This window comes from Pseudorasbora parva, chromosome 18, assembly GCF_024679245.1.
Source record: "Pseudorasbora parva isolate DD20220531a chromosome 18, ASM2467924v1, whole genome shotgun sequence".
Taxonomy (NCBI): Eukaryota; Metazoa; Chordata; class Actinopteri; order Cypriniformes; family Gobionidae; genus Pseudorasbora; species Pseudorasbora parva.
Genome location: NC_090189.1, coordinates 6,425,014 through 6,445,013, shown reverse-complemented (window position 1 = coordinate 6,445,013; position 20,000 = coordinate 6,425,014). Strand labels below are relative to the sequence as shown.

Here is a 20,000-nt window from a genome sequence, read left to right as displayed (position 1 = left end):
CCCGCCTCTTTAACTGATGTGCGGTCAGTGCCAGAGCGACGCTGCCCAGCGCCGTGGCGAACAGCACCTTCTTCAGACTAGGACTCAACTTCAGCTGAGAGAATATAGACTGAAAGAATGACAGACGCGTCAAAATGAAGGAATCAGTTATTTGCTGTCTTCACATTGCATTCATTATTTTAACTACTTTTAATTACTGAAAACATCAACAAACTGCAAGTTTTACTTTTTAGCAAAGCAGGGGAAAAGGAATGACAATCCTAGAATAATTGCATAAATAAATATTTTTACTTTGTTTCATTAAGTGTAACAAAGTTTTAAAATCAGTGTTGCTATTGTTAACAAAAACAAAAACAAAAAATGGTAACTGAAATACAGCTGAAATAAAACAAGATATAACTATTAGATTTAAAATCTGAAACTTAAAAACCTAAATTAAACTAAACTAAATTTAATAAAAATTAGAAATGTTGGAAATTAAGTTAAATAAAAAAAAAACGTAAAAAAAAAACTAAAAAAAAAATAAATTAAAGCTAAATAGAAATATTTTGAAAAGCAAAAAACTATAAAAATGACAAAAGCACAAAATAAATTTAATAAAATGTAAACTGAAAGGAAGACCAAAAATATTATTCAAATGTTTTAAGTAATACTGTTAAAATATTGTATAAGCTAATTCAAATGTAAAAAATAAAAATTAACAAATTACTATATTGATAATAAGTAATACTAAAATAACACAAAATCTAAATTTTTATTCAAAATGCAGTTGTCCCATTTTTTTATGTACCAAATATGTTAGTTCTACCCATATAATCACATTTTACATGCTTTGTTTTATGCTTCATCGAATGTGACTTTCATTTATAGTTTACAGCTCTGCGTAAAATATATCAACTCTTTTTACACCCTTCAAAATAAAAATTTTACTTAAATTCTGTAAAGGGTAGACAAAAATAGATATTTACATCATTTACATCTACAGAAGAAAATAGCAACAATGTTTGGGTGGTAGCAATAGAGAGGTTTGCCTTTGCAAACACCCTTAGGCATTGTGAGTAATAAATATGGCAATTTTTTTACTTTTATTTGTTAGCTACGCTTGCCATATAAAGTCCAAGACCACTGTTGTATCAGCGTATAGTATTTGTATAGCAGTAGTGGGTGTGTTGAGCAGAGTGTGAGTGTGTGGCATATGATCAGATGTACAGAGGTGTGTTGTGCTGTGTACCTGTCCAAAGGTGGAATACAGGAACACAGGTATCTCAGCCACGGTCATGGCTAAGGCCTGCATGATGGACATGCCCTCTGCACTTCTGAATGACATCTCAGCTCCGCCCCTTCCTCCTGCAGACGCTTTCACATCAGAGTCGCTCCGAACGGATCCCAGAACAACTGGAGCAGGATCTCAGTTCTGGCCTCTAGGCTGGACGTGACACTGACTGGGGATCAGCAGCACTCATCCACAAACACAGCTTTGAATTCCACGTTGCAGTGATGCAGTGCTCCACATTTTCATTGCCTTGGAGACCAAAAGACATTTCATATCATTTTAGTGGTTTAGATTAGAAGATTTGCTTATTTAAACAGACTGAAACACACCATATGCGTGAATACTGGCACCATAGGGTAAAATGAGGGGACAGACAGACAGATAGAAACAGTTGCAAGAAAAAGTATGTGAACTGTTTGCAGAATCTGAAAATGTGAATAATCGTAACTAAATAAGAGGGATCATACAAAATGCGTGTTATTAGTTGCGTTTATTAAATGCGTTTTTATTTAGTGCTGTCCTGAATGAGATAATTTACTTAAAATATGTTCACATATAGTCCACAATAAAATAACATAGCTTTATTTATTAAAATTCCCCGTTCAAAAGTTTACACACCCTTGATTCTTAACACTGTGTGTGTCGTTCCCTGATGATCCACGGCTGTGTGTGTGTTGTGTGATGGTTGTTCTTGAGTCTCGTGTTTGTCCTGAGCAGTTAACCTGAACACCATTCTTCAGAAAAGTCCTCCAGGTCCTGCAAATTCTTCAGTTTTCCAGCATCTTTTGCACATTTGAACCCTTTCACCAGTGACTGTATGATTTTGAGATCCATATTTTGAAACTGAGGAAGATTGAGGGACTCAAACACAACTATTAAAAAATGTTCAAACATTCACTGAAGTCTAGGAGGAAACACGACATAAAAAGCCAGGGGTGAAACCCTTTTGAATTTGAAGATCAAAGTAAACGGGACTTAATTTTTGCTAAAAGATGATAAAAAAGCATCTTCTGTTGCTTCTGAAGGCCAGTAATAAATAAGAACAATGTATATCTATACAAAACAAGAAATATTTGGACATCTTTATCCTGTTCAAAAGTTTTGCAGGACCTGGAGGATTTTTCTGAAGAATGTTGTTCAGTTTAACTGCTCAGGACAAACAAGAGACTCAAGAACAACCATCACACAACAACAAAAAACAGCCGTGGATCATCCAGAGAATGGCACACAGTATTGAGAATCAATGGTTCATTAACTTTTGAAAACATATGTGTGGAACATATGTATGTGTAAATTAATATTTTATGCAAAAAGTCTTATTCTGGACATTACTTTATAAAAAATAACATGCATTTGTACGATCTCTAGTATGTATGTATGATTGGATGGATGGATGGATGGATGGATGGATGGATGGATGGATGGATAGCAAGTCTAAGCAAATCACACACCCCTTCATTTCCCAAGACTGACAGTTCTCTGACATAACTCTATGAAATATAGCAATGCTGCTGCAGCAGAGTAAAGAGGTTCTTGAGGAATCAGTTTTCTCAGAAATATTAAGCTATATGATGAGAATTCAACATATAACGCTGCAACTACATCATATTTGAATATCAGCAGTCACTAGCAACAACAAAGATCACAGACAGGTAAAAACCTGTTTATTTTAAGGTAATTTATTTCATTATTTGCTGATTTGATCCTCTTTATTGTATTTATACTGATTCATAAATAAACTGACCCTCTATGTGCCCATGTCCTTAGACACCACAAGCACATTAGCTTAGCTCAACACACATACAGGCTCTTTTGGGATAGTGTCCCCCAGTCATATAAACATTTATATATGTTTAAAACGGAGATAAGAGCAGACACATAATAGCAGATTTAATTGCAAAATCCAATTTGAAATACTGAATTGAAGCCCACACTCACTTTCTCCTGTTTTGGAAGGACATTTCATTCCGCATTGCACACACTAACCTGTGACTTCCTGGTGGGCGGGGCAGAGTTTTGAGCGACAGTGAAAAAAACGAATAACGGCTTTAGATGGTTCAGTGGTAACCAATCGAGGAAAAGGAGCAAGCGACGCCAAGCGTTGATTATCCAATGACATCAACAGTCGCGACGCGACTCTTGCCTCGACGTGTGACTGTACCGAACACATTAATAATAATAATAATAATAATAATAATAATAATAATACTAATAATAATAATAATAATGTATATACAGTAGTACCCGTGGTAATATAGTTTTTAGCCATGAAAAAAGGGAATATGATGATAAATTAGAAACGGGGATTGTTTTATTTCCTTAAGTTGGCTTGAAAAAGTAACGTTACTCAAGCAACCGCACAATAACACCCTAGCAAGTACCCAAACAGCCGCATACACCCTAGCAAGCCCCACACGGCTCGATTTTTGCACCACTCCTATTCAACCTGTACATGCTCCCACTGAGTAAAATGAGAAAGAACCAAATTGCTTACCACAGCTATACAGACGACACCCAGATCTACTTAGCCCTATCACCTAACAACTTTAGCTGTGTATTTGTTTTCCTTAGCTTTTGATAATGCTTTGTAAGTTGTGTGTCATATGTTTGTATTGTTTTTGCACCTATTATTTTAAAATTTTCTTGTATACCTCATGTACAGCACTTTGGTTCCACTTGTGGTGTTGAAAGTGCTCTATAAATAAATGAAGTTGAAGTTGAAGTTATTTACTGAATGAGCACTGCGTGCCACTGTAAGTTACGCCCCACTGCTTGCACTTTATTTCTCTTTATTCTTTGAAATTTTTTGTAAAAGTTTTCACTATGCCACTGTAGATCTGCATTTTTTAAAACTTTTTAAATATTTTTTTATAACTGTTTTAATTATCCTTTCTTATTTTTTATTGTATTATTTTGTTAAAGGGTTAGTTAACCCAAAAATTAAAATTACCCCATGATTTACACACCCTCAAGTCATCCTAGGTTTATTTGACTTTCTTCTTTCATACGAATACAACTGGAGTTATAGTAAACCTGAATCTTTTAAAACTACTTTAAACTTTCTGACTAAGGTTTTTCACACCAACTTAAACTTTATCTATGAACTTTACTCATCTAGTTTAATATATTTGTTATTAATATAATAATATTATTATTATGCCTATAGCACCATATCACACACACGCACACACACAGGAGCGGAACTAAAGTTGCAGCAGCGGTTCGCTGTGGGAACGTAAATATCAGCGTGCCAAGGAAAAATGTGAGAAGGCTAATCTTACAGCTAATTATGTGGTTAGCTATTTTTTTCACGCTCTCCTTTTGATTACCTATTAGATTTAAGTCACATAAAATCATTATAAAAGGGGGCTGTATGTGATTATTGATGTGTTTATTTATTGCCGTTTCGCTGTGATATAAGTTCATCATGATGTCAGCAGGTTTCTTACAGTAGATATTAATAAAATGTTATTGATCACAAAGTTAGTACAGTACTAAGCACATATATATCGTATGTGGTTGTGTATTATATTGCATACTATCACTGAATTGAATGATTGATCGAATTACAGTAATTTCTCTTCCATATTTTCTCAGGAAAATGAGTGTTTCCTCCCCAGTTGAGCACCTGGGTTGGAGCTTCAGCCTCAATAGGATATGAACACCCTGGTATTGCTTTCATATCTCATAGTATGGGAAATGTGCCAGTAAACTGTTTATTATTGACTGAATGAAGTTGTCTCTCACTTCACCCTTCATCCCTCAGAGGTTTCACTGGATCTGCCTCCTCCTCCTCTCTGTGTGTCTGCTGCTATGGTACAATCATGTGATGAAGACTGGGCTTGCCGTGAAAACAGGTGTCCGTGGTTACACGAGGGTCCATCCCAACACTCGCTCAAGTTCGTTTGTAAGTTGCATTCCACCTTTGAACCGCTATACAGTTCAGTTTAAAACTACTGTACACATTCTTTTGTTCATACACTCTGAGAAAAAAAGGTACAAAATCTATCACTGGGGTGGGACCTTTTCAAAAGGTACACTTTTGTACCTAAATGGTGAATATTAGGACTTTAAAGGGTTAGTTCACCCAAAAATGATGTCATTAATGTCTCACCCTAATAACCCTTAAGACCTCCGTTCATCTTCAGAACACAGTTTAAGATATTTTATATTTGGTCCGAGAGCTTTCTGTCCCTCCATTGAAAATGTACGGTATACTGTCCCTTTCCAGAAAGGTAAAAGAAACATCATTAAAGTAGTCCATATGTGACATCAGTTGGTTAGTTTTAATTTTTTGAAGCATCGAAAATACACAATATGGTCATTAATTACATCATTTTAATTTTGGGGGGAACTAACCCTTTAAAGGTACATATTAGTACCTAAAAGTACCAGTGACATCGTTTGCACCTTTTTCTGAGTATTTTTTAATGTATTTTTCTGGCTTCAGTTGCTGGACTTCCGCTGCGGCCGTTGTGCCGTGGTGTCCAGTTCCGGGCAGATGCTGGGCGGTGGACGGGGTCAAGAGATCGACCAGCAGGACTGTGTGATCCGGATGAACGCAGCGCCCACCGTGGGATACGTGGCTGATGTGGGCAACAGGACCAGCCTGCGCGTCGTCTCCCACACCAGCGTGCCACACCTGCTACGCCAACAGGGCTATTTTTTCGGGCGAGAGGCAGAAACTAGATACGTCATCTGGGGCCCTGAAAAAAACATGAGGCAGGATGGAAAGGGGAAAATCTTTAATGCACTAGTGATGCTGGCCAAGAAGTATCCACACACACACATCTACGCCGTCACCAGAGAAAAGGTTCAGTACTGTGACAGCGTGTTTCAAAACGAAACAGGCAAAAACAGGTCATTTTTTTCTCTATTATATCATGTAAAAGAGTAACTGGATAATTATTTTTTTAAATGACGTGATCTCTTTGTCTCTCTCAGGATGAAATCAGGGGCTTTTCTCAGTACAGGGTTTTTTACCATGATTTTGGCCCTCGAGGTGTGTGACAGTGTTCTGGTTTACGGAATGATTGACGGCTCTTACTGCAGGTGAGTTGAGTTTAGTCTTCATGAGTTTTATTGTTAGGAAAAACAACAAAATTAAAATAAAAGATCAACAGGTAGGATCAGTTTGGTTACACTTTATTTTAAGGGCGCCTAGTTACATTGTACTTATTTAAATAAGCACTGGGAAATATTAATTCACTACATGTAATTACTAAAGAGTTACTGTTAGGGTTAGTTACTTGTAATTATTCAAAAATTACAGTTAGTAATAAAGTAAGTACATTACTACAGTAAGTAACATGTAACTTACAACTTAAAATAAAGTAGTCATTTCATTCTAGATCTGATGTTTTATTTATATAATTGCATCTCAAATGTACAGATGTATATACTCTATAAAAGCACAATTATTTAAAGATAATGATAATTATTAAATTACTGTAATTAATTATATATAGCTCAATATACTATGTAATCATAGAATATCAATAGAATCAATAGAGAATATTAATTTAATTATTATATATATATATATATATATATATATATATATATATATATATATATATATATATATATATATATATATATATATATATATATCATAATGGTTATCCAAAATATGGTTGTAACAGACAGATTTATATTTTGAAATGAATATTAATTTAATCAAGTACCATTATATATTGTATATAAATAGACACAATTATAGAAAATCAATACATTAACATAATAAACAATAATTAAATGAACATAATGAGTCGTGCTAATAAGGATCGTGTGACGTTCGACACCCGTTAGACCTCCGTTCATCTTCAGACACAGATGAAGATATTTTTGTTGAAATCCGATGGCTCAGAAAGGCCTTCATTGACACCAATGTCATTTCCTCTCTCAAGACCCATAAAGGCACTAAAGACGTCGTTACAAAGCCCATCTCACTACAGCGGCTCTACAATCATTTTATGAAGACACGAGAATAGTTTTTGTGTGCAAAAAAACGGAATAACGACAAATAGTGATGGGCTGATTTCAAAACAAAGCTTAAAACCGGTATTAATTAGTTTATCGATTCATGATTCGGATCGCCAGTGTTACGTGATTTCAGCAGTTTGGCAGTTTGTCACGTGATCCAAATCATGAATCGCTTTGCTGATTCATAACGGTTTGAAACATTGTTTTGAAATTGGCCTATCACTATATAAGTCGTTATTCTGTTTTTTTTTTTGCTCAGAAAAACTATTCTCGTGTCTTCATAAAATGATTGTAGAGCCGCTGTAGTGAGATGGGCTCTCTAACGACGTCTTTAGTGCCTTTATGGGTCTTGAGAGAGGAAATGACATTGGTGTCAATGAAGGCCTTTCTGAGCCATCGGATTTCAACAAAAATATCTTCATTTGTGTCTGAAGATGAACGGAGGTCTGACGGGTGTCGAACAACAGTAGGGTAAGTAATTAATGATTAATTCATAATTAATTCATTTTTGGGTGAACTAACCCTTTAATAAAGGCCTTCTGAAGCGAATTGATGCGTTTTTGTAAGAAAACTATCTAGCTTCTGGCTGATCACCTTCTATAATTCCAGTTGGCCGTAATCTAAATAATTTACTTTATAAAGTTTAAAATAGGGATTTTTTTCTGTCAATTGAACCTCATTAATACTTCGCACTGCACCTTTAAGAGACTTCTTTCAAAAACGCTTTGGGTTTGAATAGGACAATATCAACAAAATATCTAAGCTTCCCTGTATTCTTGCAGGTTTCTTAAAAAAAAAGATATTTCTCATAATAATGCAGTCCCCTGAGTTCTCTGATTTGGCTTGATTATAGTCTCTCCAACCACTCGTCCGTGCCGTACCACTACTATGAGCCGTCCCGTCTGGATGAGTGCCGGATGTACCGCGCTCATGAACACGCAAAGAAGGGCGGCCATCGCTTCATCACAGAGAAACTCATTTACAGCCGCTGGGCGTCTCAGGGGAAACTACGGTTTGTTTACCCACCCTGGTCACCATAGTAACATCGCCGAGTCTGGCTTTATGTAAAGGGTGTAGGCCAGTCAGTTTCTCCTCGCAGTCTAAGTTTATGCTCATATCAGAAACCACTTTGGTGCCTTTAGTGTCGAAATCAGTTTGGCTTTTAAATCATGCTGCTTTGTTTTTTATGGTACGATTTTATTTTGTCAGTTTTAAACCCTATTCAGACGGTAATTGTTTCTCATGTATGGTCAGGCTCAGTCGCATGATTGTCAGCTGTATATGGGATTCAATTCTCAAAAATAATAAACGTGGATCAAACATTTAAAAACAATTTATTGCACATACTGAAGAAAATAATGCATAATGCAATTATTAGAATAGCAAACTACGTGGTCGCGGATCAAATTATAATAAGCGTGAATAAAAAAATTAAAAGTGCATAAAAAATAACAAGCATGAATCAACTTTAAGCACATTCAAAAGTATATTGCACAAATCTTAAATTGTGTTTGTCCATAAGTAGTTTTCCTTGTTTTTATTACGGTGAACTTGCTGCTCATATTGAACTCTTCTCTTTGCTCTTCTCGTTTTTCAAAAAGTCATTCAATATAAGGATGTGCAACTTTTGAGGACACATAAACATGTTATTTTAATAAAAGGAAAATTCTGTTTATTGAAACTGACATTAAAATCTCCAGTTTGATAATAGGAAGATAGACGCTCTATAGTTGAAATGTTTTTTTGTCTTGTATTTTATCTCACATTGATGGATGTCATTTTAAAAATGTGGAAATAAGTTAATACAGCCTCTTATTTTCATGAGGTAAACATAAAGCTGCTCTGTTAATATTTTTAATGTATATTGTTGCTGCCATTTCAAAAGTTAAACGTGCTTTTCTTCTCATTCTCTTTTGAGCGGTGATGAAATATAGCTCTTGTAAATACTTCCCAGCATTTCAGTATTAAAAGTGTACATCTTTTATTATAGCGTTTGTTATCGCACGGTGCTCTACAGCGGTCAAAAAGGAACTGAATAAACTTTTTTTTTAAATATTTAAAACTTTTATCAATTAAATAACGTGTTTAATTGATCTCCTCTTATATTCAGAAGGTAATTCAATTACCACACAACCTTAGTATTTGTCAAAATACAGTAGGATATTCGGCTGACATTCTGGATTCAGACTGCCAAAAACAAAATAAAATCACTGACTAACTTTGTAAATGATGAAAATACCATGAGAAACGATTACTATCCGAATATGGTTTTAAGCTTCATACTGCATAGTATTCATAATAAGCCTTTTGCCTTTCAATAATGTTTTATCATATGACTGAGAGTGTCAAACATGTGATTGTCAGATTGTTTGCCTTTTGTATGTTAGTCTGATCTCTGGTTTACTAATACCTCTTTTGTCAAACAAATAATCAAATTGTCTTTCTCTCAAGTGACGAGAGTTTGACTGTTTATGCGTAGCGATGATCATATATACAGACTCCTGTCTGAATCCAGGCCTGAAACAAACAAAAATTGCCACATCTACCAATAACCGGTGACTTAAGAAAATGTACCGGCCATAAATATTCTTTACTAGCTGTGAAACATAGATTAATCCTTATTAAAGGTACAAAGGTCAAAGCAGTCAAGAGCAATGAGTGGTTGCTCTTTGTCTTTTGTTGTTTGATTAACCTTTAAAACACAGACAGCAGCAGGGAAATTAGGCTGCTGTCACTTTAAGAACTGCACTGATCTAATATACTGTTACACATGCGTTTCATTTCTCAATTGTGATATAAATGACTAAGGGCCCAGTTTGAAAACGCGAGGTGCACCGCATTGCCTTTTTTGGTTGACGTTTTTTAATTTAGAAAAGAGCAATGTGCTGCGTTTTTTAAATGTTTCTTGGCAACCCCGAATCAGCTGTCCTGTCAGTCTTATCAAGGTAAGGGCCACCACAATGGAAGGCCCACCTCTCCATTCATTCGATTGGACAATAGAAAGAAAAAAAACGTGATGTTGTCAAGCGCATTTCTGTTCAGAGTTTTTTTTTTTTTTCAACTGCATTCACTCAGAGCACTCCTTCAAAAAAGTCTGGGATGCATAAACAGCATTCAAAGCGCTCACTGCCAATAGAAAACCATTTTAAAAAGACTGCACTGCAAAAAAGTGTCCTGTCTGATCAGGGCCTAAGGATACTTGGCAAGACACATTTTGGCACAATTTTGTTTGAATATTTCTGTTCGAACAAAAGAAGACATGAAAGAGAGCCCAGTTCAGTATTCACGCACTGATTTCTGGGCGTGTTTCGGATGTTTGCGCAGAGAAAACTTGCCACACAGCGCAAGAATATTTCAATTGGGAAGGCTCAAACCTTTATGACTACGAACCTCTGCCCGTCAGCCGTCCTGAGCGTCGATCCCGTTTGTTCATTGTTCACTGGTGATTGACACCATTTCATATACTCGCCGACGCCGTTTTTTTCTCTCATTTTACGCTTGCTGTGTGTTCATTATACACTATACATTATACATTATATATATGTGTGTGTGTCCATGTCTGAATCCATGCATTGATCGACTGCCGTAGACTAGTGGTCTGCTGTAAACTGAAGCTCATTTAGCAGTATTTAAAGATAACTAAATCATTTATGTCATTAATTTATAAATGTATCAGGCACTGAAATCAATGTTTTTACTGTGATTTCTAACATTTCTTAGCAAAACAACAAGCACGCATTCTCATCTCATCAGCGAAAGGGAGATTCTGTCAAATATCACAAACTTCCCCCGCTCTAATTCTATATCTTGTTAATCTTTTTCTGAAGAAAGGAAAACATAAATAGTGATGAAAGCCAAAATATTTCATGTCAAAGATGTGTATTGACTGCGTAATCCACTATATATCAAAGGGGATCAAAGGGGGTTAAAAATGACTTTAGAAAGCTGGCAGAATTATTATTTTATTTTTACACTGAGATTGGTTGGTCTATTAGTAAAATCTGCTAATCTCAGCGATCTGTGTTGCATTATATACCAACAGTGACAGTAGAAAAAAGCAAAAAAATTATGTTTGCATGCCTGTAACTCAAGAAGTATTAAAGATCTCTTAATATCCTTTTAGATTCTGGTTTACTCATTTTGAAATACTTATATAGTTTAATTCCTATAACATATTGAGATATTGGGAACTCAGTATGGCTCCAAGAATAAACTGGAAATGTAAAAGGATATCTTGAGTGACAGGCACGCAAACTTTGGAAAAATAATATTTATGGATGGGTGTGGAAACAAAAATACATTTCTAGTTTCAAAATAATATCTTCTAGACATTCCTCTTTAAAAGAAAATAAGTATCAGCTCAGCTGTATTGCAAAGTGACCCACGTTTGGCTTTTGACCCCTAAAAATTTGCCATATTGAGATACCAATATCTCTGGAATTAAACCATATAGGGCCTTAAAAATGAAGATGACAAAATAAAAGTTTGTTAAATATCTAAATCTAAAAGTATATTAAGAGATCTTTAATACTTCTTGAGTTACAGGCATTCAAACTTGAGACAAAAAAACCCTAGTTGTCCATTTTTGAACTGTCACCATTGGCATATAATGCAACACAGATCGCTGAAATCAACAGATTTTACTAATAGACCTGCCAATCTCTGTGTAAAAATAAAATGATGATTCTGCCAGCTCTTTAATGTTAATTTTACCCCCTTGTAAACTGCTTCCAAATCTCAGGTGAAAACTGTCATTTTGACCCCCCTCTACAAAACAGTGGGCTACTCAGTCAATATACAGTACATCCATGACATTTAATATTTTGGCATATAATATTATGTTTGTCTTTCACTAGAAAATAAATGATCAAAATTAATTTCTTTTAGCCGAGGACATCTGGTTGAATGACCCAAAAGTATTTACATATTTTTACAAAAAACAGAACAAAAACAAAAGTCAGTTTTCATTTCAACATTTGCTTTCATTGCACGTTTTTATTTTTTATTATTATTATTATCATTATTAGTATTATTATTATTATGTCGTACTCTTATGTTGACTGTATGTACTATGTTTATATATGCGTCCATAAATACTCAGTGTGCAATTTATTTCCACTATTTTTTAATTTTCCACAATCACAAGCTAACCCAAGAGTGTTCATCTCTATTTTTACGTGAGGATCTTCACTAAAGCTGAAAGAAAAAGTTGGCATGCTTTTTATGATTATATAAGTTTATTTTTGTATTTAGTCCAAGTTGAAAGGTGCAAAATGTTACTGGATCCATATGGTACTATTTTCAATATGCTAATATTTGCATGTGCTCTCTGAAGACTGTCGTATCACTGTTTTTATATTAACTAGAGTAACTGTATGAGTTGTAAATGAATAACAAATATCATAATGACGTATCTTATGATGTTATGAGATGATATTCAGTTTACCATGTATGTTTTTTTATGTTGTTTTTTTTTTTTTCTGCTACTCTGTATACTCTCCCTAATATGAGTTATGTGCTTCCAGTAAACATCTAAAATGACTTTTGTTTAACAATAAGCAATTTGTTTTCAAAAAGTGTGTTTTTAATTTCAAGGGATTCTTTCACACAATGGTCCCAGCCATTTATATGTGATTCAGCTGAAGTCAAACTGTGAGGAATCAGTCTTTATGTATCACAGATTGACTTCAGCTAAATCACATATACCTGTATGTGTATATATCTAAATAATATATATCTGACATTTACATTTGTAGTTATTAAACTAAGAATGATGAACTAAACGGTGTGCTTTGTTTTGTTTTATTAATTAATTATTTTTTAAATGTTCAAAACATTTTTTAGTAATAGTAAAGCCTGTCTAAATTCTTAATATAAAGTATTTGTTGTAATATAAATTCTAATATAAATAGAGTAATATATTTCACAAAATATAGAAACGGGGTGAAGGGGTCATACATCATGCATTCAATGCGAGCGTGTGGGAGCGTATTCATTGGTCGATTTGGTGCTGACGTTATGAGCGTCTGGCGCGTCGCGTCTTCAGGAATGTAAAGGCGGTGTGCTGCGCATGCGCATATTATCTTTCGCCGGAGAATATTACGGGCTAACGGAAGAACTGATGATGGTGATGATGCTGCGCGGATACAACAAGATCCCGAAAAAAACCAAGACTCATCGGTAAGAATCGCGTTCAACCGCCATCGTTGATTGTCTATGAGCTCAAAGATGTGACGAACCGTGAATCGGTTTATCGTGTAGATCAGACGCGTCATCTTGAGGATCGAAACCAGCATCACTGGCGGACACACGGCATTAATGTGATTGATGATGTGTGTTCATGAATATCATTTAGATTCACAATACTGTCATTCTGTACACATATGTGTTTATTTATGGGATATGACGCTTACAGGTTTAAGTTACAGAGGCCCTGGAGGTGTGACAGATTTTAAAATATTTGTTGCATGCTGTTCAGACCAAAACATTGAATCTCTTACCATTATAATTGCATCCATATTTAATTGAGCAGGTTTTAAATGTGTTAGGTTCCTATAATTGAATAGGTGTGTGTCTCCTGTCCGATTAAATTAATACATTGTGTTGTCCTCTAGTGTGGCTTGTGTCAGTCAAACACCATCATGGGAAATATTATTACTGTATATATTGTTGAATTGAATTGGTATATTGTTTACACACATGTTGTGCATGTAGAAAACTGATCATCTCTCTCTCTCTCTCTCTCTCTCTCTCTCTCTCTCTCTCTCTCTCTCTCTCTCTCATTAGGCATGAAAACTGAAAGCTGATAGAAGGGAAGCAGGAGAATGACACTGCGGATTGTAGATAAAGTTAGTAGAAAAACCCTTAAAAATATATTTTACAATACTATACACTAGCGGGCGGTTTGGAATAATTGCAATTAAAAAAAAAACTTTTTTAAGTTTTGAAAAGAATAAATTACACTTTGCCCTTTTGAAATTGTAACAATATTTCACAGTATTCAAAATATAAGAAGCCTTAATGAGATTTCTTTCAAAAACATAAATTTTTAAATTATTTCAAGTTTTTGACTGGTAATACATATATATATATATATATATATATATATATATATATATATATATATATATATAATACATACACACACACACACACACACACACACACACACACATATATATACATACATACATACATACATACACACACACTCAGTCAAACAAAAATTCAGACGCCAGGTATAATTTTTTACTACTGGGTGCACGAAACTATAGTTCATTTAAGTTAGTGAAGATAGCAAAATAAAGCAAACTATGACGACATATACCAAAAAAATCATACGGTGACTGCCATTAAAATTGATAAAAATTTGGGACCAAACCTGTTTAGACACTTTGACCTGACTATTTTGCTGAAGTGTTTTTTTAAACCACAGAATAAACAAAATGAAGGATTGCTTGGTCATTGGTTGACCTAAACTGGTATGATCTAATTGTGTACTTAAATTTAACAGCTGATTGGCCCATCCATTAAATCCCTTTCTATCAAAGTTATCTGACATTGTCAAGATAAATTTGCGCTTCTTATCATATTTTATTACCATGTTTTAAACTATAGCCAATAAATGGTGATAATGGGAGAAAATTTATGTTGAAGGTGTCTGAATAAATTTTGGTTTGACTGTGTGTGTGTGTGTGTGTGTGTGTGTGTGTGTGTGTGTGTGTGTGTGTGTGTGTGTATATATATTACATGCACATATAGGTTATTGTCTGATATTGTAGCGTTTGTATGTGTTTTACTCAGCAATGGCAGCAGGGGCAGCGGATGGTGATTTATGGGACGGTCTTCCTCGTCATGACCCTCCTCATCCTCTACAGCTCAAACAGCTCAGCTGATTTTTCCAGCTCCTTTAAAGTCAGTGAGTTTCACCACAAGGTCCGAAACACCAACCTCAAGAAATGGGCTGGGAAAGAGGGATACCTTCCTGTTTACGGCAACAAGGTGATCAGATTTTCAGTCAGTCAAAGTCATGAAATTACTGTTTATATGGCAAAAACATTATATATGTGTGTTTTTTTCTGGACAAAATATGTTTACACTGAAAAAAGTAGCTACAATTTTCTCTCAGAAGTTGGTAGAAAATGTTACATTTTACCTTACATTTTTACGGTGGCCTTTTATTGTGGCTAGCCGAAGGCACACGTGCAATAATCATGCTGTCTAATCAGGATTTTGATATGCCACTCCTGTGAGGTTGATGGATTATCTCGGCAAAGGAGAAGTGCTCACTAACACAGATTTAGACAGATTTTGAACAAAATTTGAGAAAAATAGGCCTTTTGTGTAGATAGAAATAGTCTTAAATCTTTAAGTTCAGCTCATAAAAATGTGGGCAAAAACAAAAGTGTTGCATTTATTATTGTGTTCAGTAAATATTTTAGAAATATAAGAAAATGAATTTCTTATCCTAAAGTAGATTTTGGGTGACTGCAATATGTAAACAATAAAAAATATTTTGTACAATATAAATATATTTATTATATTAGCTTTTTTCCTGGATGGAATTTTTGTAGCATTTTTGTTTTTTGTTTTACCTTAAAATACATTTTGGGTGAATAAAAAATGTACATTATATTTTAAAATATATTTTGGACAATATAAATATATTTACATTAAAAATGTATTCAAACAAATGGCCAAAATATGTTAGTAAATATATGCAATTAAGTAAGTAAAACATTTAAATAAATATATTTTCACATCTATATAAGTATTTTTGCTGAATGGAATTTTTTGGAAGCATTTTTGTGTATTTTCTAATCTTAAAATGCATTTTGGGTGAATGCAACATGCAATTAAAAAAAAAAAAAAAAAATAATAAAAAAAAAAAAAAAAAAATATATATATATATATATATATATATATATATATATATATATATATATATATATATATATATATATATATATTTATATATATATTGGACACTATAAATATATTTACATTGATGAATGTATATAAGAAAATGGAAACAAAAAATAAATATGAGAATATATAAATAAGTAAAGTTATTTTTATATAAATATTTTGTATACATAAATTTAAACTAAATTCATATTTTTATATATTTTGAAATATATATTTTTGATGGATGGAACTTTTGGAAGCATTTTTGTATATTTTCTAATCTTAAAATACATTTTGGGTGAATGCAAAATATATATACATATACATACATAAATATATTTACATAAAAAATATAAATATATAAGGAAATATAAGTACAATTATTGAAACATTTGTATATAAATATATTTTAACATAAGTATGTTAGTATTTTTATATATATTTTCTAATCTTAAAATACCATTTTGTATTTGTTTTTTAATCTTTTGGACAATATAAATATAGTAACACTGAAAATATATTTAATTAAATATTAATGTGTAAATATTATTGAAAACATTTTTATATACATTTTAAGATCTATATCTATATTTTTCTATGTTTTGAAATATATATATATATATATATATATATGTATAATATTATGTTTTTTTTTTGTTTTTTTTGCTGGATGGAATTTTTGTAGCATTTTTGTATATTTTCTAATATTAAAATAGATTTTGGGTGAATGCAACAGGGTTTGGACACTATAAATATATTTACATTAAAATATATATTTTTTAAATGTCAAAAAAAAAAAAAAGTACATTTAGAAAATTTGTATTTCAATTTATTTAATCTATATTAGCATTTTTATATATTTTGTAATATCTTTTTGCTAGATGGAAAAATTGCACTATAATTGCGACCTGTTGTTTCAGAGCATGAGCCTGCGCTGCCATCACTGTGCATTAGTGACCAGCTCTAGTCACGTGTTGGGGACTCGCGCCGGAGACGAGATCGACCGCACGGAGTGTGTCATCCGCATGAACGACGCTCCCACATCCGGCTACGCATCAGACGTGGGCAACCGGACCAGTGTGCGCGTCGTGGCTCATTCCAGCGTATTTCGGGTCGTGCGCAAACCTGCGGAGTTCCTCAATCACTCAGAAAGCCCTGCCATCATATTCTGGGGCCCGTCGTCTAAGATCGGACGCGACGCAAAGGGAACTCTGTACCGGCTGATCCAGAGAGTCAGTATGACCTACAGGAACATGACCTTCTTCGTCATCTCACCAAACAAAATGCAGAAGTTTGACACGCTCTTTCAGAAAGAGACCGGCCGAGACAGGTGAACACTTTTAACATCTTCATTCATTTATTTCTTCAGTGTTTCATTTCATTGTTTTAATGTAAACTGTTACAATCGTAACATTTGTTGTAGGGCTGGGTATTATGGCCAAAAAGCACCCCCCAAAATTCACTTCATACCAATTAATTGGGAGGAAAAGTATTCTACGTGTTTGTGTTTATTAGACCTCAGGCATAATAAACCTAATTGTTTTAGATAAAAATGTTTTAATCTATATTAGCATTTGTGTATATTTTGAAATATATATATTCCTCTTGGTTGGATGGAATTGTTGTAGCATTTTATAATCTTAAAATACATTCTGGGTGAATAAATGCAATTTATACATATATTGGACAAGATAAATATATTTACATACATTTAAATACAGTAAAATGCAGGGGCGGCAGTGGTTCATTGTCTACAAACCAGAAGGTTGGTGGTTCGATCCCCGGTTCCACCTGCCCAAGTGTCGAGGTGTCCATGAGCAAGACACCTAACCCCAGCTGCTCCCGACGAGCTGGATGGTGCCTTACATGGCTGACACTGCCGTCGGTGTATGAATGAGAGAGTGAATGGGTGAATGTGAGGCAAGATGTAAAGCACTTTGGATGGCCATGGGGTCTGTTAAAAGCGCTATATAAATGCAGTCCATTTACCATTTAAAAATGTAGATAAAAATAGCCAAAAAGTTAGCATAGAAATCTAGACGCACCCTAGCGGCAGAAAATCTAATCTGCCCGCGAGTGTCGTCTAGCAACTCTCAAAACACTTCGCCTAACTCTTGCCGGGCCAATCACATCGTGTATAGAGTCGGTGGGCGGGGCCATATTTTACTTCTAGTAAACACAGAAACTGACGATCGGCGGTCTTTCGAATCAGCTTTGACCGCGACTCTGGAAGACTTGGGAGTTAAGCTTTTCTCTGAGAAAAGAACAAAGAACGGCACTGAAGTCATTCTTAAAAAGGGAAGACGTGTTCAGAGTTTAGCCGACCGGATACAGCGAATGTTTAATCTGTCAACAAGCTCTGCTTCACCTTCGTTGCTCTGGTTGGTGTAGCGCTATCCTATCGCGTGCAGAGGGAGTTTGAAAGACAACCGTTTATCCCGCCCCTCGGATTGAGCTGTCAATGGTGAGTTTCCAGACCAAACATCTTGATGTGGGGCTGGCTTGTCAGGCTACCAAAAAGTATGCATGTAAACAAATAAACTAAGTAAAACATTTTATATAAATGTATTTTAAAAAGTATCTTAGCATTTTTACTGGATGGAATTTTTTGGGAAGCATTTTTGTATATTTTCTAATCTTTAAATACATGTTGAGTATACATTTTTATCACAATATTCATTTCAAACCATTAATTGGGAAGGAAATTCATTCCACATGTTTATTAGACATCAAGAATGAATGTAAACCTAATAAAAACATTGTTAGCCAATCAGAATTCACCCTGCTTTAAAGAGCTTGAGCATTTAAAGTGGCAGCGCGCTTATAATAAACGGAACGGATATTGTGCGTTTGAGTGAACACTAATTGTGACGGATATAGTTATGCTAATAGATATGTTTATAGTTATCATTTCTGGTGTGAACGGCCTTAATAAAAGTAATAATAGAACTTTAACACATCTTTTAAATGGAATCAAATTAAAATAATCAATTTATTTAAAACAAAACATTGAGTTTTTTTTATCTACGCACACCCGCAGTGTTATTTTAGTATCAATTATATAGTATTTTCATTTTTGTTAATATTTTTAATGATTTTTAATTTTCTTTTTACATTTTCTTTTTTTATTTAAAAGTTTTAGTAATTTTTTTGTGTTTGTCAGTTTTATTATTATTTTAATGTCTATATAATTTTTGTTTAGTTTTTTGTTTATTTAGTTTTAGTAATTTTTGTACTTCAGCATAAATTAAAAAGTGAAATGTTGCTTTGGAAACTGGCCGAAATGAAAATTTTCATTTTTGTTTCAGAAAAAAAACGATAATAGCTTTGCTACATTACAAGATGGTTTGAAAAATATTTATACTGTATAATAATATAATAATAAAATAATATTTTCAAGCCATAATTTGTTGTATGTTGTGGTTGAACATTGTTTTGATTTCTATATTTTCAGTGTTTGTTATGGTTTCCTGTTTTCACAGAAAAAAGTCTCAGTCGTGGTTAAGCACAGGCTGGTTTACCATGGTGATTGCCATAGAGATGTGTGACAACATAAAGGTTTATGGGATGGTGCCGCCAAACCATTGTGGGTAAGATGAAAGTTTTACTTTAGGAAACAGTAAACAGTAAATTTCATCGTATCACTGTGATAAATAATTATTTTCATCCAAGTCGGAGCTGATGGCCTCACGGGCCGTGAGTGACCCAAGTTTGAGTTCCGGTTCGGGGACCATGCTCGATCCTGTCCCCTCCCTCTCTCCCACATCACTTCCTGTCAGGTCTCTATACTGTCCGATCTCAATAGAGTCCAACAGTTGGGTTTCGGAAGTAAAAA

General features: G+C 34.1%; 3 protein-coding genes across 7 annotated transcripts in view; 2 read left to right on the top strand and 1 right to left on the bottom strand.

Moving 5' to 3' along the window:
- Positions 1-3,285, bottom strand: part of miga2 (mitoguardin 2) — a 14,769-nt gene extending 11,484 nt beyond the window's left edge. For 2 of the 3 annotated variants that reach the window (XM_067424426.1, XM_067424429.1), the window contains exons 1-3: positions 3,212-3,280; positions 1,232-1,522; positions 1-109 (exon numbers count right to left, since the gene is read on the bottom strand). The exon at positions 1-109 is cut by the window's left edge and continues 99 nt beyond it. In XM_067424426.1, coding sequence (XP_067280527.1) covers positions 1-109; positions 1,232-1,327 — 205 coding nt within the window. In that variant the 5' untranslated portion in view covers positions 1,328-1,522; positions 3,212-3,280. Of the gene's footprint in view, positions 110-1,231; positions 1,523-3,211 lie in introns of all 3 variants that reach the window. The other variant, XM_067424428.1, reaches the window with a different exon arrangement.
- Positions 3,286-4,476: 1,191 nt separating this feature from the next.
- st6galnac4 (ST6 (alpha-N-acetyl-neuraminyl-2,3-beta-galactosyl-1,3)-N-acetylgalactosaminide alpha-2,6-sialyltransferase 4) lies at positions 4,477-13,041 on the top strand. 2 transcript variants are annotated; one of them, XM_067424433.1, is made up of 6 exons: positions 4,477-4,535; positions 4,871-4,942; positions 5,040-5,180; positions 5,724-6,133; positions 6,218-6,325; positions 8,112-13,041. In XM_067424433.1, exons 2-6 carry the CDS (start codon positions 4,931-4,933, stop codon positions 8,296-8,298), a joined length of 858 nt encoding a protein of 285 aa, XP_067280534.1. In that variant the 5' UTR covers positions 4,477-4,535; positions 4,871-4,930; the 3' UTR covers positions 8,299-13,041. The 2 variants fall into 2 exon arrangements, with proteins under 2 accessions (XP_067280534.1, XP_067280533.1); XM_067424432.1 differs by having other exon boundaries at positions 4,501-4,567.
- The window catches only part of st6galnac6 (ST6 (alpha-N-acetyl-neuraminyl-2,3-beta-galactosyl-1,3)-N-acetylgalactosaminide alpha-2,6-sialyltransferase 6), a 16,643-nt gene continuing 2,929 nt past the window's right edge, over positions 6,287-20,000 (top strand). Inside the window, exons 1-5 of one of the 2 annotated variants that reach the window (XM_067424431.1) lie at positions 6,287-6,325; positions 14,045-14,106; positions 15,062-15,259; positions 17,086-17,495; positions 19,648-19,755. In XM_067424431.1, the coding sequence (XP_067280532.1) occupies positions 14,083-14,106; positions 15,062-15,259; positions 17,086-17,495; positions 19,648-19,755 (740 nt within the window). In that variant the 5' untranslated portion in view covers positions 6,287-6,325; positions 14,045-14,082. Of the gene's footprint in view, positions 6,326-13,312; positions 13,439-14,044; positions 14,107-15,061; positions 15,260-17,085; positions 17,496-19,647; positions 19,756-20,000 lie in introns of those variants that run through there. The other variant, XM_067424430.1, reaches the window with a different exon arrangement.